Source organism: Nicrophorus vespilloides, unplaced genomic scaffold (genome assembly GCF_001412225.1).
Source record: "Nicrophorus vespilloides isolate i.1.1-1 unplaced genomic scaffold, Nicve_v1.0, whole genome shotgun sequence".
In the NCBI taxonomy this organism is placed as follows: Eukaryota; Metazoa; Arthropoda; class Insecta; order Coleoptera; family Silphidae; genus Nicrophorus; species Nicrophorus vespilloides.
The window spans coordinates 417,184-434,611 of NW_017096602.1; the positions used below are offsets into that span (position 1 = coordinate 417,184).

General features: G+C 32.3%; 1 protein-coding gene across 2 annotated transcripts in view; it reads left to right on the top strand.

Moving 5' to 3' along the window:
• Positions 1–3,711: 3,711 nt before the first annotated feature.
• Positions 3,712–17,428, top strand: part of LOC108557573 (beta-amyloid-like protein) — a 66,014-nt gene continuing 52,297 nt past the window's right edge. Inside the window, exon 1 of one of the 2 annotated variants that reach the window (XM_017914151.1) lies at positions 3,712–4,022. In XM_017914151.1, the coding sequence (XP_017769640.1) occupies positions 3,957–4,022 (66 nt within the window). In that variant the 5' untranslated portion in view covers positions 3,712–3,956. The remainder of the gene's footprint in view (positions 4,023–17,428) is intronic. The other variant, XM_017914150.1, reaches the window with a different exon arrangement.

A 17,428-nucleotide genomic window follows, 5' to 3' on the forward strand; every position in this document is an offset into this window, starting at 1 on the left:
AACAACTGTAATTAAGATGTATTTCTTAGGCAAGTAACTTTTGACTATAAGTGTACATAATGAACAAATTCATTGAAAATGTATGTCTGACAATTCATAAAAGTTAATCAATGCGTTTTTCGAATAATACATGAAGGGGTGATGAGACAACTGTAATTAAGATGTATTTCTTAGGCAAGTGGCTTTTGACTGTAAGAGTACATAATAAGGATATTTTATGAATAAATTCATTGAAAAATGTATGTTTGACACCTCATGAAAGTTAAGCACTGCGTATTTCGAATAATACATGAATGGTTGATGAGACAACTATATTTAAGATGTATTTCTTAGGCAACCTCTTCACTATAAGTGTACATAATAAGGATATTTTATGAATAAATTTATTGAAAAATGTATGTTTGACACCTCATGTAAGTTAAGCACTGCGTATTTCGAATAATACATGAATGGTTGATGAGACAACTATAATTAAGATGTATTTCTTAGGCAAGTACCTCTTGACTATAAGTGTACATAATAAGGATATTTTATGAATAAATTCATTGAAAAATGTATGATGGACACCTCATGAAAATTAAGCATTGCGTGTATCGGATAAGTACTTGAATTTGAGACAAACAAAATTGAAACGTTTTCTTAAACAAATAAGTGTTAAATTCGTTCAAACTAAACTGACAGATATCACAAGAACTCATAAGTAATATAAATTATATAACTATAAATAATTATAATTTTCGTTTCTGAATTTGAGATGTGTTTGTCGAGTATGAACTAATTTGAATGTTGGAATTACTTGCGGCGTTTCGCAGCTTACTGCTATAAGTCCGTACCGGATTATACTTAATCTTACAGATTAAGAACTTATTTTCGAACGATAATAGAGATTTTCCTTCGGATGCATCCTTTGCATTCTTCTATTTTTTTAATTAAGTGTAAATTGAGCTTCCATCCAAGCTGCGCACATGCGATTTAACGATTAAACATGTGCACTTCGCGGAGTTTGTTAAATTACGTCCCAATTACCTTCACTGCATCATCTATTTAACTCGAAATTATGAAGATATTTTAGGTGCTACATGCTAAATTTGCTTGCGAAGTGAGAATCCAAGTAATTTACGCATTACAGAAACATAAATTTATCTTTCCTCTCACAGCACAAATTTTAACTCATATTAAAATATGTAATATATTTTTTTTTATCAACAATTTGTTATTTGTTTTCGTCTTCAATTTATTTATATAATTATGTTAAATATGCATGTGTAATTTATATTTATCACATAATTTTGCACCGATTGAATAATGTATGATAATGATAAATAAATAACAAATCCTAAACCAACGAATTATTTGCTTTTAAAATAATGCCGCAATTTGCAATTGGGATTATTCAGATTTTGTAATAGTAGTGGTAGTAGTAGAATTGCACAAAATAAAATAGTATTCATAAATGGGAGAAGACAGTGAGCAAAGAATCAACACTATAAAATGAAATTACTTTAGCTAAGGGCTGTATCGAGCCAGTGCGACTCAACTATCTGTATTTTTATATTTCTGCTATTGTTCTATTACCATCAACAGTATAAGAATGTGTATAAAACAAAGAAATTAATCATTTTCTTTGCATTTTGTATAATTACTTCTCAATAAATATAAAATTGACACAAGAATAATAATACACATACATAATACACATGATAATACTTTGATTTATTGAAAAATATTGTAAAAAATATTTTTTTGTAAATATGATCAAACTATAATTATCTAATATTTTGTTAGTTAAAGCAGGTTCATAACTACTATTATTTTACAATTGCTGTCTTTAAATTGCAAATTACTTGAATATAAGTGATGTAATTGCATACAATAGGATGAAATACTTTTGCAATTACTATTTTTATATCATTCTCTTTGAATGCAGTTGTCATGTTTATAGTTAACACATATTATTTATTAGTTGCATTAATAAAATCTTGTTTATGACTTTGTGCTTTCTGTTATGATCCATTGTTTGCTTGCCTTTTTTTGTCTTGTATTGTTGTCTTGTATCATGTTCTTAATATAAAATAACGTCAACGTTAAAGGAAAAAATAAGTTTTTTTTATGTTTGATTCATGTGACATTTGACCTTAAAGTTTGATGAATATATTTGGTGTGTAAGAATCTATAATTTACTATTTTTTAAAATGATTTCACTAAAAAAATGATATTTTGAAGTTGCCCAAATGTAGTACCAAAAATATATGATAATTATAGGCTATAAAGGTCTCAATCAATAATCATTTGTATATACTTCTTTTTCTTATAAATATTATTGTCATTACATCGATATGTAGTGTGTTGTCTAAAATTGGATGTTTTAATTCAAATAGATTGTTTTTTTTAATAATGATTAGTCAATCGGAAATATGAGTTATTTCGTATATATCAAAATTTTATATAAAATCCGTAAATTCGATAATAATTGAAGTACAAACAAATTGCAGTTGTGCACCTGCTCGATTTTTTGTTTTGTATATTTATAATACCAACAATGTGTACTAGTGACGTTACGTAATTACGTTTTTGCGACGTTACGTAATGCCTATCTCTTGCATATTTATGTTACAGTGTTTTCTTTTACGTTGTTTTTTGGCACACCTTTGTTAATTAACATTGTTCCAATGTCTTATATAAATGTTTTCGATCGTTTAACTTTAATCTATTTTCTCAGTAAATGTAGTAGACACTGCTTTATCGAATAATTTGTATTTAGAAAAGGAAATAATTAATTAAATAATGTTTTTAGGGTAATAATGTTTTCTTAGCATCAATAGGATTGATCCAATGTCTTATATAAATGTTTTGGATCATTCAATTTCCATTTATTTTCTTATTAAATAAATGTAGACAGGGTCAGCTGGAGTTTTTATTAGTGGGACCCTTACAAATTTGATAAAAAATTGAAATTGAGTTTCAAACTGATTCTGTTTGTAAATATCTATTTTTTTATATTCTTGAATAATACTAGGGAATATGAATTAAAAGAGGAATTAAATAGTATTTTTACGATATTATTTGGAAGCTACGATGGTGCCAAGTTTGTTGATCAATTTGATTATAAATATTGTCATAGATGGTTAGCACGTACATTTAAATTTAAACATTTATGCTGAATACAAATAGAAATGATCGTTCGAGGCAATAGTGGGTATGGTTAGTACTCTAACAAAGAAAGAACTGGCGCTAGTTTGTTTATTTCTGAGCTCGTTGACATAGTTTATGAAGACCGAGAGGTGCTCTTAGTTTTACTTGTTCTTTTCTAAGGTAAATTGGGGTTTTCGAAGGTGGCGTAAAGGAATTGGACGGGTTTTAATTAACGGAGAGTTTCTAATGCATTTGGAATTCGTTCAGAAAGGGATTTTGGAGGTCGGCCTTTTTCTGTTCGTAGTGTTGAAGAGGAAGCTCCGTGCGTGGGTTGGATTCCCGATCAGTTTATTAATTATCGGTTTATTGATACGTCCGCGTCTTGGGTGGCGTTGGTGGGGGCGGTCCGTGGCGTCGAGCGGGGGGCGGCGGCAGCGGATCGGCGGTGGCGGCGAGCGGGCGGCCAACAGGCTGAGCGGGGAGCGGCGGGGGCGGCGCGGCGCCGGTTGTGTAATGCGGCAGGAAGAGATGGAAGAATAACTCTTGGTACAGGTCGGATGGAGCGTGCGCAATGCTAAACGGAGGGCCACTAGGTGGAGCCAGTCTCAGTCCAGATCTACACCCATTACGGATAAAGTTCTAAGTGCAGTGCTCTTCGCTCGCCGTTTCGGTACAATAATTCCCTCTTGGCGTACAGAACCAGAACTCAGCAGAAAACAGACAGACACACACTCACTCAAAGAGAGGCATATACACGACACACGTTTGCAGACGAGAGGAGGACGTGAAGAACTGATACCACTTTTCGGAGGAATCTCGTGAAGATGTTGCGGTACGCGGCATTTGTTTGTGCGGTCGCTCTATGCGGAGGGATTTTTCAATCCACCAAGGTGAGCCTGATTTCTTTTAAATACTTCTCGATCATTTTTGTTGCCCCACATCGATGATTACATGTGTATCACTCTGTAACAGTCTGTTAGTAGTTCTGTAGACTGCATCATGAGAAGATGCATCTCCGAAACGCGCAAGATATAATTAAATCACAATCATCGGCCTCTCCCACACGGATCACGCATCTCTTCCGAACAGTTTATTTATGTGAATGAAGTAACACCTAGTAGTAGCTCAGTTGTAGGTGGGAATGCAACAACACTTCGTCCTCGGACCAGATGGCTCTTAATTAAATTGTCTAAGATTTTGTTTACCGAAACTTGAAAATAAAAAAAAGTGCACACGCATTTAAAACCTCATCTTGCGGGACTTCTGGTCTTACGCAATCCGGTTTGCATAAGCAGCAGTAGAATGCACAATGCGGATTACACCGAACCTCGGTTGTTCAATTATATTAGGTGGCGGATTCAACCTTTCGAGTGAAGATCCGAGGGGTGTCCTCCTCTCCTCTCACCTCAACCACGTCCTCTTCCATCTCATCCTCCGTCGCCGTAAACCGGAATGCAAATTCGGCGACGATTGGATTTATGCAAATCGGTTTTGCAATAACAAAATTACTGATTGGACGCTTCCAACCCGCAAACCAAATGGGCTGGACTGATTGAAATTATTCCAATTACCAATCGGCGAGTTTACTTATCCCCAAATTTCCATTTGATTTGCTGTTTTATTTATTTTCATCACTTTTGTCTCCAATGATTTTTGCACCTTCGGGTTGACGTATTTACATTCGCTATAGCGAAACCTGATTTACATTATACTGAAAATTTGCATACCTTTCAAATTATTTAAACCACATCCAATATCTTCTAATTACTAAAAATCATACTAATTAATGAAAACTCTGTTATTCTTCTTTTTCATTTTCTTACCTAAAAATTTTGAATTACAATTTAAATTATTTAAACTACTTTCAATACTATTTGCATTCAGAGTTTGGTATTCATCTCAATATTAAATAATTAATAAAAAATCTTACTAATTAATGAAACTTTGTTTGATTAACATCACTGTACGATTTTTAAGTTATATTAAACTTTTAATTTTACCTGAAAACTCTAAATTGGAGTTATCAATTTGGTAATGAGGTATGGCGATAAATTTGAAGACTCCGTATAACTCATTTTCACACTTGCAGAGTGTAAAAATCATTTACTGCGAAGAAAAAGGTAATATTTCATCTTCCGAACTTCGTGAACCAGATGCTCTTTGCTTGTTGTATATCGACAATGGAATTGAAGCAGGTAAATGCTTCCGAGAAGAAGCAATTATAATCCTCCGCTCTCCTTTTTGTATATGTGTGTAGAAGCAGGTGCTTCGAAAAAAATCACCCTCTTTATATGCCGATGTCGAAGTATAGAGGATGGCGAAAAAAAAATGTTTTCGTTCTCACCGATATTACAATAATTTTCCATATGTATTCATATTGAATTCTTAAAGACCAATTTTGCTATACAATGCATGCAGTATATTTTTTTTTTATTATTTTATAAATAAAACAATTTTCATTTTCATTAAATTTTTTCAATGTAATTAGGTAAATCGTTAAAGGAAAACCTTGTATGACGAAATTAATCATTTGATTGAGTAATATAACCATTACTTGCTTAAAATAAATACTAATATTATTATTATTTCCAATTAGTGACAATATCTAGTATTAAATGTTTGCAAATGTCACGATGCAACATTTTAATCTTTTTTTTCATAATTACAGGTGAAATGTCAAACAGTTTTGAATATGCCATTTATAATGCGAACATTTTGAACCCAAATATCAAAATGTCAAAGAGAAATATTCAAATTGGTTACGTTTTCCATTTTATGTATGGTAGTAAATTGTGAAAAACTATTATTACTTTTACACTAAAGTCAAATAAACCTCATAAATTATTTATGTTAATAAACTGATGATTATTTCTGTATATAAAGACAAATAGAATAAAACAATACAATTGTTATTTTTTTTTTAATTTTACGAGTAATTTGTATGAATTAACAAATATTAATATTGACATAAAAATATATTATTTATATAATTTTGATAAACTAAGTATGATGGAATGTGGAAATACTACATTAAAATTGTATTTATAATAAAAAAATGCGTTGATCGTTTGATTCATGTTGAAATATTACACTATAATAATGTTTTTAATTTAAGAAATGCGTTGGTTGTGTGCAATTATCAACAACTCGTAGTATTTAATTGCTACGCTTAAAACGGTTATGCGTCGTTCGTGCCAATTAAAATATCTGCTGTCGATTGCACCGTGTAAAGCTTCTAAAGCGAAACAATAAAAAATAAAGAAAAATAAAAAACTAATAATGATTGTTTACTCGAAGTATATAATGAAACCGTAATATCTTTATGGAGAGAATATTAATACTCTCACCGGATTAATTAACGATCGAAATCGGGATGTAAATTTACTGCCTATAAAAGAAAAGGTAAAAAGAGCTCGAATTGGATGAAGTTTTCAATTGATAGGCGGCGGCAGCTGGAATTAGAATTTGAAGCTCCATAAAAGCGTTTTACAAGTTTTAACATCCAAATAAACGTTTCCGGCACTCGAATACCTTGATAATGATTGTACAAGTTTTTATTTTCACGATTACTTAACATTGCGTTGCTTTGCTATCGTTTTAACTGCTTTGTTATTGGTAATCATTGATGATGTAGGGTGATATTATCTTTCATCTTCTGTTTATAGTACTTTGAAATTTTGTACTTTTAGTTATAATTTTACAGTTAGACATTAAACTTGTAATAATCAGTTATTTCTTCAAACTGGACTTGAACTACTTCAGGAAGTTTTTATGATCCTTTGCCTTTTAAAAATTATTTACTAATAGTATAATATTTCTTTGTTTTTTTACATATTTAATTTAAAAAATAAAATTTTAGTAATTAAAAAAAAGTGTACTAAGTAAACTAATTTAGTAATTAATATTCGGTGTTTTATGTCTTTTCATATTGCTTACCGCACAGTAAACAGTATTTGTATTTGTTGTGTTCATTCACAAATATCCAATTAAAATATTAAGAAATTATTTCTTTTACCAATCTTCTGACTAATATTATTAATTATTTTTGTAGAAATATGTCGATCGAAACTATTTTTGACCATGAAATAATATAGTTAATAAAATTTAGAAATTTGTTACTAGTTTCAAGTTAGTATTCTTTATTATCATTTATATCACAAATATAAATTAAATTTTCGGTATAAATAACATCTTATTAAGATATTATCTGACTAGTGTTGGTATTTGTTTTTCATAACAAGTTGTCGCTCATAACTGATCTTTGGGAATTGAAACGAAAGCTTTTGTTATTCCAAAAGTTGTATTGATTGAAAATACCGAATGCATAGAATTTCACGTCTCTGTTGCTACGAGTATCAGCAGGAATTTCAGCGCCCGATGATGCAAGTTCTCGACAATATTGAACAAACATCGAGGCTCCTAAATCCGTAATACCAATTTCGCATACCATACGTCCCGAGCTTTCGGACTGATCCAGAGATTACTTGAATATTATGAAACGTCCTTCTTTCTCGTTCTCTCGATAGCATCGTCATCCTTAAACATGCGACATGCTTACAACTATCTCAACACAAATTCCGGATCTCGCAAACTGGCAATATTATACCTGATAAAATCGATGCACAGAACATCATCCTCTCAAGTTAATCGCTGTTTTTAATCATCGTGTTTATATACGAAATTAGTATCCAGTTGAGTATTTTCAGATGGTGTTAAAAAACGACACAAAGACGAAAACATTATGTAAGCTAATTCCAATGTAAATATAATCTTTAGCGTTACTTATTATCCAATAGGCGCCTTCGTTTTGTTTTCAAGCGCGGATTTCTTGATGCAACTTTAATGTCGCGAGATATAATTAATTCATGGAATAGTTTGCATTGAAGGGGGAATTTTTTTTTTTTTCTCTCTTCTTGATGAGAAAACGTAATTTTGCGAGGGGACTATGCAAATCTCGCAAAGCGCAAACTTCTAAATACTTTAACTCTTAACTTCTTCAAAGGCCCATAAGATCGTACCTCGAACCACGGAAAACATTGTTTTATGTATGTACATACAATTCGTCCGAAAAAAAAATAAACAATATATTTTTTTTTTGTTAGCGCAAAACCGAAATTACTCTCGTAGTTTCATCCGTTAATAAATCCCAAACACATGGGATTTTTGCGGTCGGACTGTTTACCAATTTGTTTCGCTTTTCCGTTAATGGAATGCAAATATTTATTGGGCCCGAAAAAATAATCACCACAAAGCTTCCAACGTCGATGGAAAACAATAAAAAAGTAATAATAAATTCACGATTTTGCTTTACGTTTTTGTTTTTTTTGCATCTCTCTATCTCTCTCGTTGATTAAATGTTATTAGCGGCATGGATTTTGCGTTACGTTAATGAATTGTATGAAAGTGAGTAAACAAACGGTTTCAGTTCGAAGTGAACGCTTCTATTTAATGGTGAATGTTGAAGTCGGAGTGAGAGAGGCGGTTATTGAATTCTGCACGAGCTCTCTTTTTGGTATTCACGCTGTGTTTCCATTTGATACTAATATTTCGTATTGAAATTCTAAACGAGAAATTGTGAGTCACCGCGAGTGTTTGCGATGGCATACGCTTTATCTTTTACTTCATACGAGAACCTGTAATTCAATAAAGTTGCGACAAGTACGTTAGTTTGTGTTTCCGAGGGAAGGAAACGCTCGATTCGTTCTGCATGGAAATATCAGAAGTTTGGAAGAAATGCGAAAGAGGAAGATGAAGAAGGACCGACCCTTACTACCTACCTTCCTTCCTTCATTTTTAACCATCCGCTAGCACACGAAACACGCAATTCAATTCGCCGAACGTAATTACCTGTCACAATAAAAATGTACTATTGATTGAATGCCTACTTCATGCGCTATTTCCACTTTGGTACTAAATGGTACAATCAAACGTTTCCAAACGAAATTGTATCATTGTTATTTATGGTTTTATAGGAAAAAACGTTTATTGTAAATGAAACATTTTTATTGAGTATTTGTTTTGTATTGAAACTATGTTTTTTTTTTGTTTGATTTTGCTTAAATTGATCAATCGATATATCTGATCCTGATGTTTTACTTTACGTACATAGCAAGGTGTCCGATGCACTCCGGCTCTAAAAGCCCATCGCCCACTGCGAAGTAGAGTTTTCCTTTATTAAATAAACCAGCCATATGGTCACTACTACGCCTCTGCTAAATACACTTTATGTATTGTAACGTTATTATATACATCCACTACATCGAGTTAAAAACCTTTACTTTCTAGGCGGAAACTCTACTTTGTCATAAAATTCGATTTCGGTAAATGTTCATCACACTGTTTTATAATACATAAACAACATTTTTACTTTACACTTTACTTTAAAATGAAACAATTTCAATACATATTCACATTAAAAAATAAAAGTAATTATTACATATTTAATTTTTGATTTCAACTAAAAAATAAATAAAGAAAAGTCTTCAGTTTCAATGAAGAGAAACTTGAAAAGCTCCTAAAAGCCGATTTTGAGGAATATTTTAAAAGGTGTCTCTACTGACTTGTATTGAAATAAATGGAAATTATGTAGAGAAATTACAAGAGGAAGAAAATTGGAAATATTAAAATAAAATTGTTTTTATTTTGTTTTTTTTTTATCATTTTAATTTATATCAAATTTTGGTAAAAAATTTATGAATTTTTCTTCTTTTAGAAAATATTTTGGGTGAAAATTTTTGATACTTGTTTACCAATTTTAGAACGTATTACGTATTTACTCGTTTACCACTTTTTTAATTGATTGGATCAATACAATTATCAAATTCACTAAACAAAATTAATTGTTCAAAATTTTTTTTTTGTTGTAAATATTTATTGTTCCGTCGCAGTTATTTAACGATTGCATTTTTATTACGTACATTTATTATTTCAGTTGAATTGAAATTTCATTTTGATTACATAAAAAATTGCTGCGAAACGAATAATAAATATTTGCTTTCATCAACACGAAATGAATGTGAATGATCGATATATATATATATAATTTTTTTATTACGCACATTATAAAAATATAATCAGCTTCGTAGTGAAACGAGTGTAGGTGTTTTTTTTTTGTGTACGCTCGTGCATAATTGTTAATTGTTTTTTGTTTTTCAATGATTGGATATTGTAATTATATACGCACTGATGTTTTCGGTCAATACAATATTATTATTATTTGTAATGTTGTGACAAGGGTTTATCCGACCGAATGCACGGCTATTTAATTTAATTTAGTTTATGCAGCAAATGCGATATTACAATTTGCTTTACTGTATTGTTCAATTATATATTTTGCATGAAACAAATGTAATAATTACGTACTGCATTATTGTTCTATAAGTTAGAATAATATAAACATAATGAGGTTTGATTATTATAAAAAAAAACAGAATTAATGTGGTTGAAAACATTTAATTAATTTTAGTAATTATTAATGTTTATCCTATGAAGTTATAAATTAACACTATTTGTATTCAAAGTGCTATAAAAGCAATAACAAAACATATACAAAAATACACATGCGCGCAATCCGGAACTTCTCTTCTCATCGTCACTCGTTAAGCGAGTCATTTTTCTTACAATTCATTTTACTCGTTAATCGAAATACTCGTTATGCGAGGTTCCACTGTATTTCATATTTTTGATGTAGAAGAAATTGATTCGAATTTCGTTCTATTAATAGAACTGATTTTCAAGAATCAATTATATCACTTTCTAGGAAATTTATTATATGCATATAAATGTGTGATTTAAACTAATTATGAATAATCTTTCATGAATAAATTATCATTACTAATTATGCTCAATGTTATTGCATCATAAAAAAAATGGAACGTTTGCAACGGATTAAAAGGATTATAGAAGTCGAACAATAAATAATCGCAATTTGCATAACTTGTTCATTAGTTGAATGCGATTTTATCGTAATTCAGCATGTTGTGCTACTGTACTTTGTTACGTAAATAACTATTTTTATTAAATTAGGTCATGAAAATATGCTTTGTTTTCTTCGTACTAAATATTTAATACTACTATTCGTGTTGTGGGTTATTTTAATTTCTTTGACGAATTGTAAGTGCATGTTTTTTTTGGTTGTTGTTTTTGTTGTAACGGAGATACGTATGTCTGTTATGCAGTTGGATGGATCTTGAATGGTCTTGAAAGTATTTGGGGCTTGTTTTAACGAGCGTACGGAGGCCGGGGGTTCTTAACAAGCGAATGCAATTTGGTAAATTAAGTGTGAATAGTTAAGTTTCGCGTCGAAAACTCGGTAACTCTTTATTTTATGGAACAATTACGGGCGTTTATATGAAAGGGACCATTATTTTTACAACAATATAACGCGTTTACTCACACTGTTCAGAACATTTGCGTTTCAACTATTGTTCTCTGTTTACTCAACAGCAAGTTGAATGAATGTTATCGTTAAACCACTTGTACATGAGCTAAATTAACTTATTAAGTAAGGCAGTCAATTTTTTTAGACGGTTTTCTTTCTAATTGTTTGGAAATGTCAAATAAATCTTACTGTTTATTTGAAAACACGTTTGAACTCATTAATAATTTGTACATTACTTTTATTTAGTAAAATAAATAAATTACTTATTATATCGATCTTATATACTTCTAGATTAATTATATTTCTTATTTAAACTTTATTTTGAGTGTTTCTATATACGTTTTGCAAGATAGTATGAATTTGTTCATAGTTGACATAATTATATTTAAAAATATGTATCGTTTCAAAGGAAAACGTGATTCATTTAATACTCCTTTATTTGGATAGAATTATATAGATTCAAACTAATCAGTATATTATTTTGTAATCTACGAAATGTAAATATTAAATATTGTCAATCATATTGATGACAGGTTCAATATCATTAATTTGACTTAATTCGTGTGAAATATTTTGTGTATTTGAGAACCTAGATTATTGTTGATTGTTGGAAAATATAAATAGGAAGATTCGAAATGCTTAACGCCAAAATATAAATATATGGGGTGTGTGTGTTTTTGAAGAGGATTTAGAGAGTATGCAGAGGGGTATATTCATATTCCGTCTGGTTCCGACAGTATTGTAATTTAGACCCGAATTTCACTGGTTAATATTCCAGTCAGTCTCTGGGCTCAGGGTTCTCTTCTCTCGGGTCAATATTATGCGTCCCTTCTTCCGAGTGAGCGTGAGCTTCCGAGTGTGTATATATAGATGTGTGTGTGCACCCTATTTTTCGTTATTTATTCCGCACACTGAGGCCTCCATCGATCCTCTTCCTTCTTATACACACCGCTAATTCCCTCGGATCCCTGGGGTTAATTCCACGACAAAGATCTGCTTCGATGGTCGTCCCGTCTCACGAAAAAAAAAAAGGTTCAATCCGATCGACCATTTGTCTACACGGCAGGACACAAGCGCAAATTATTTACGGCGATCGGTCTTTCCAGATACGTTTTATAATTTGCATTTCTTTATTTATTAAACTGCAAAAAGTAAATTGGATTCGTCGCTCGTTTTTTTTTCTTCTTTTTTCGAATGCATGCGCATAACGTGTTGTTATATAGTGTAAGGCGTGCATTCAACTTTAAACCGAAAACAAAAATGGTTTCGCGGAACGCATTGTACGATAATATTTATTGCTTATTGTGCTTAATCGTACATTAAATCTGTTCTCGTTTTCGCATCGAAATAAACAAGTGAAGTATACGTACATATACGCGGCTCTTGACAGGATATAGTTGCTGCCCGTATTACATCCAGATTATTTCCGAAGATCTGTTTCCGGCGGTTCATTTCCGAAATTTAGGAAGATCCGATCGGTTTGCAGTCATGTTCAATCAGCAAACAACAATACGTATATCCAATTCCGAAACCGAATGGTTGTGAGTTGTGACATGCCTCAACGTCGTGGTGGTTTCCAGTTTGCTTCGGAAACGCCGAAGGGGTTCCAAACCGAAACATTTGTTCTTTAGTTTAATTAAACTAATCTGCGAACGCCGCGATTCTCTCTCGGAACTTTTCCATTTAGCATTTTGTAGTAATAATGGAAAATGAGCAGAGCACATCTTCAACTCTCTTTGCTTTCTGCTGCTGCTGCCGCTTTTTCATTTGTCCGCTGAGAGTTTTCAAGTTTCTGAAGTGAAGCGTTTTCGGGGAGAAGGACTAATGGCCATTATAATCGGGTTTTCGGTGGAAAAACGCTTGCTCCAGTTTAATTAACTTAGCGGTATATTAATTGATGCTTCGTGTTTAATTTTGCAATTTGCACCGCACTGCAAATGGGCGCGGATCTGTAATGCGCGTACGCAATGTTTGGTTTAGCAATTATTGCAAACAAAAACGTTCGATTCGCAAATTTTTACACTTTTTTTTGTATGTTTTTTTTTTCGTTTTAAAAATATTGATTCAAACAAAAATAACTCGTTCAATTGATTTCTACATTGATATAAACGAAATCCATAAAATATCTATTGATGCTGACCTAATAATTGTGTTTTTGAAATTTGAAAATAATGCAAATTTGAATAATTTTCCTAAAAAAATGTTAATTTATGTAACTGAAAATAAGTATATTTTAAAAGAAAAATTAAATTGTATACTATTCAAAGCTTTTGTACCCTGTTTAAAAGAATGCTGAGGGTGTACATATTTTAGATTACTTCCTAATTCCGAATGCAATAGTCACTATTGGCCTGAATCTAAAGTATCTCAATGAATACTAATATATAAAAATATTATCCTTAAACATGTTCATATGTTGATTAAGTTGATGAATGCTGCTCCCTTAAGCGGCTATCGGTTCAATCACAGAGAAAGCTTTCACAGCAATGCAGAGCCTTTATTTATTCAATGCTTTTTTTCGTGATTTTTACATAACAGCCGAACGCAACTACGAAATACGTTTATCGTGATGCCATGGACGGAAAAGGCGAGTTCGCATCGATCCATGGACGAACTCGGCCCTAGGTTTGCATTCGTAATAAGCCAAAAACAACAATCCAAAAAATTGAAAAGGGAAGAAGTTAAACTAGAAGTTGGAATAGAAGTGAAGCAACGGCAGTAGCAAAACAAGCAAAGTGGATTTCCATTTCGAAGATTGGAAAATGAAATGTGCATGGAAGCAAATCGCGTTAAAAATTCAACGCCCTTTCGGCGATGTGCGGTTTCGCATAGGGTGATTTGGTGTGGGTGTATGGTGAATTTTGGGGGATGAGGTGTACGCGAATTTCAATTTAGTTGACCGCAAATGATGGCCAACGCAAACACTATTTAAATATTAATTCTGGCGGGGTAGTGCGCGGGGGGTGGTAATAACGCTGTGTGCGTATTCCGGTTAAACGCGGAGCTCGATTTGTTAACAGTTAGCTGTTGTTGTCCTGCGGCTTCAGCCACCCCAGGCGAATTCGAGGCCGTATGTGAATCCGCGATTGCAAATAAATATTTGAACGGGAGACCCTAATTGGTCCGCGGCGCACGGCAACACTACCCCCTCTAATTTTGGATTTATGCTTATCGACCAACCGAATTTTCAGACGTCAGAACTCAAACCCTTTCCGCCCACTCATCCACCCTCACCCCATCAGCAACCATACGCACGCAATTACCGCGCATTGTGTGTATATGTGCTTGCATAATGCGATTTCAATTTAAAAAAAATATCAATACCGGAGATAACTCTAATGGAACACTAGTTATTTGCTGTCCTACTGTGTAGCAAGAGAAAAGAAGATGGATATACAGGGTGTGCAAAGTATTGTATTGAAAGTTATGTGAATCAAAGTCCATTTATTCAAAAAAAAATAGATTTTCTGTCACATACACTGAAGTAGTATATCAAATCAAGTGTTGAATTTACATCTAACTTATACTAATTTTATACTAAATTAGTAATGGCAAGTAGACTATCCAAAATATTGTAGTAAAAAAAAGTCGAGTATAAACAAAGTTTTACTTGACAACTATCAAGTAGTGAATAGCCGACTTTAGAACAATCTAACAAGCTATTTAATTTGGTTAATATATTTGCTAAAATTGTGCACATTTCAACATGTGTTCAAAAGTTACACTGAATCACTATACGAATATTGATAAAACTGTCCATTTTGTCAACTGTAACTCAATAACTTTGACATATATATATATTTTATAAGAATGTATGCAATGAAACACTCCTTGATAAATGTTGAGAACACCCTGTGGATTGGAAACAGCAATCACGACTGGGAATAGGAGCTAATGAAAGGGATAGAAAAAGGATAAGAGTGAAGAAGGAAGGAAGAGTGAACGGGAAAGTAAATGGAAGAGAGCAGGGTTGTGAGGGAGGCGTCCAGAGCATTGATGTATGTGCCCTTTCCAAGTCTTCGGTCAATGAACGTGTTATCAGGCTTACCATAAATCACCCCGTTTGCTGCACCCCCAACGGCGCATCTAATCTCTTAAACCCCACCGTCCAGGACAATGATGAAGCCGCCCTGCGAAAAATAACTGGATTTAAATTTCGATTGTTTCCAGTTTGCTACGTTCATAATATGCCAACTTCATCATCCCTTTCCCCTTCAAGAATAAAGCAAAAAGAGACAGAGAAAAACATGGAACATGCCACACAATATGACAGGAATTCATTAACCAGACCGTGGAGGTAATAAATCGCACTTTTAATCGGTATTTGCAAAACGCACATTAGGAGGCCATTAACAATGGCACGTAATTCAGCACCCCTCTCGAAAGCGGTCGTAATAATGCCATCGCGGTAATAGCTCAACACTTGTGGTCATTTGCGAAACCAAAAAGGGAGAGAGAGAAAAAAAAAACAATATGTGGATGATAAACACGTGCTATTATAATTACCCCATTAACTCGAGCAGACCGCTTTTTATTTCTAAAGTTTCTCTCTCGTTTTATTCAATTTGCGACCGTCGATTATCTACGGTCATTTCACGCGATCGAAATTTGATGATCATCCATCTTCAGCGTGGAGCATTAATCTTATGTATTCATATATTCCTTACAACGAGAGCAGATCAAATTAGTGGCCTCAGCCTTAGTCCACCAGATGTTAACCGAATTAGTACTATATAATGTGACTTCAATACCATTCTAAGCCGACTTTATTTATTTATCTTGTACTTAAGCAAATTAATGTACACTTGAATATTTGATTCTATTTATTTGTTACAAACTATTGTTTACATAACTTTTTTTTATTTACTTCAATATTACAACTACAACCTTTTATAAAAATTGGAAAAATAGTTATAAATTATTTTTATAGATATTTCAAATGAAAATTCGGAGGTTTTGACAGCGAAAATCTCCATAGCGATAAATAACAAAAACATCGTAACGACAACGGGCGTGACGGCACCAACTGTTTTTGTTTAGTTTGTTGTTATGGAGATTATGTGTAACTGGACGTGACTGATCCGGTGGACGATGAGCTTAATATGACTGTTTATTTATATAACAATCACAACCGTTTCGAGTAGATCATTTATTGATTCTATACTTCTATATCAGAAAGTTTTGTTGTCCAAATAAGCATTCATCATTTGGTATTTTGTGGGTATACTTTCAGAAATTCTATGAAGCATACATACATACTTTTTTATCCTTCCTTTGTGCAGTTGATCCTTGATGCCTGAAAGGGCTTTTGTGTTATTCATCCTAATCAGTCTAAGATGTCGCTCATGAATCCTCCTTTTTTGTTGGAACATTATTATATAAATTCATATATAAATGACAGATGTACCTACTATTGGTTAGCATAGAGTTTGATATAATCTGACAGGTGCAATTGCAGTGTCTTGCCATGTGGACATAATACTCTTAGTACACCTGTATTTATTTCTTACATCAATGTGTATAACAATGCGGTAATTGTATTGTTACATTTTTATTAATAAATAAATAAAATCATTAATACACTTTTTTCTTAATAGTAATTATATATTTTTTAATGTCTCTTACAAATATTCATTAACAACGTGGTATTTGATAGTTTAAGGTCGAGACTAGGGATATTGAAAACATATTATCTGTCAGCATTATTCAAATTGTACTATTTCTACTAGACATGTAATATTAGTTTTTGAATTATGGATTAGTTAATCAATACAAATGTGATTTTAAGTTGTGCACGCATTTCGGCGTAGCAATCATCGTAATTTCATACAAAATAAATGTAACTAACTGCCCAACGGTCCAATTCCATAAATAAATAAACGTTATGTACATACACAACACAACAGTCCATCGGGT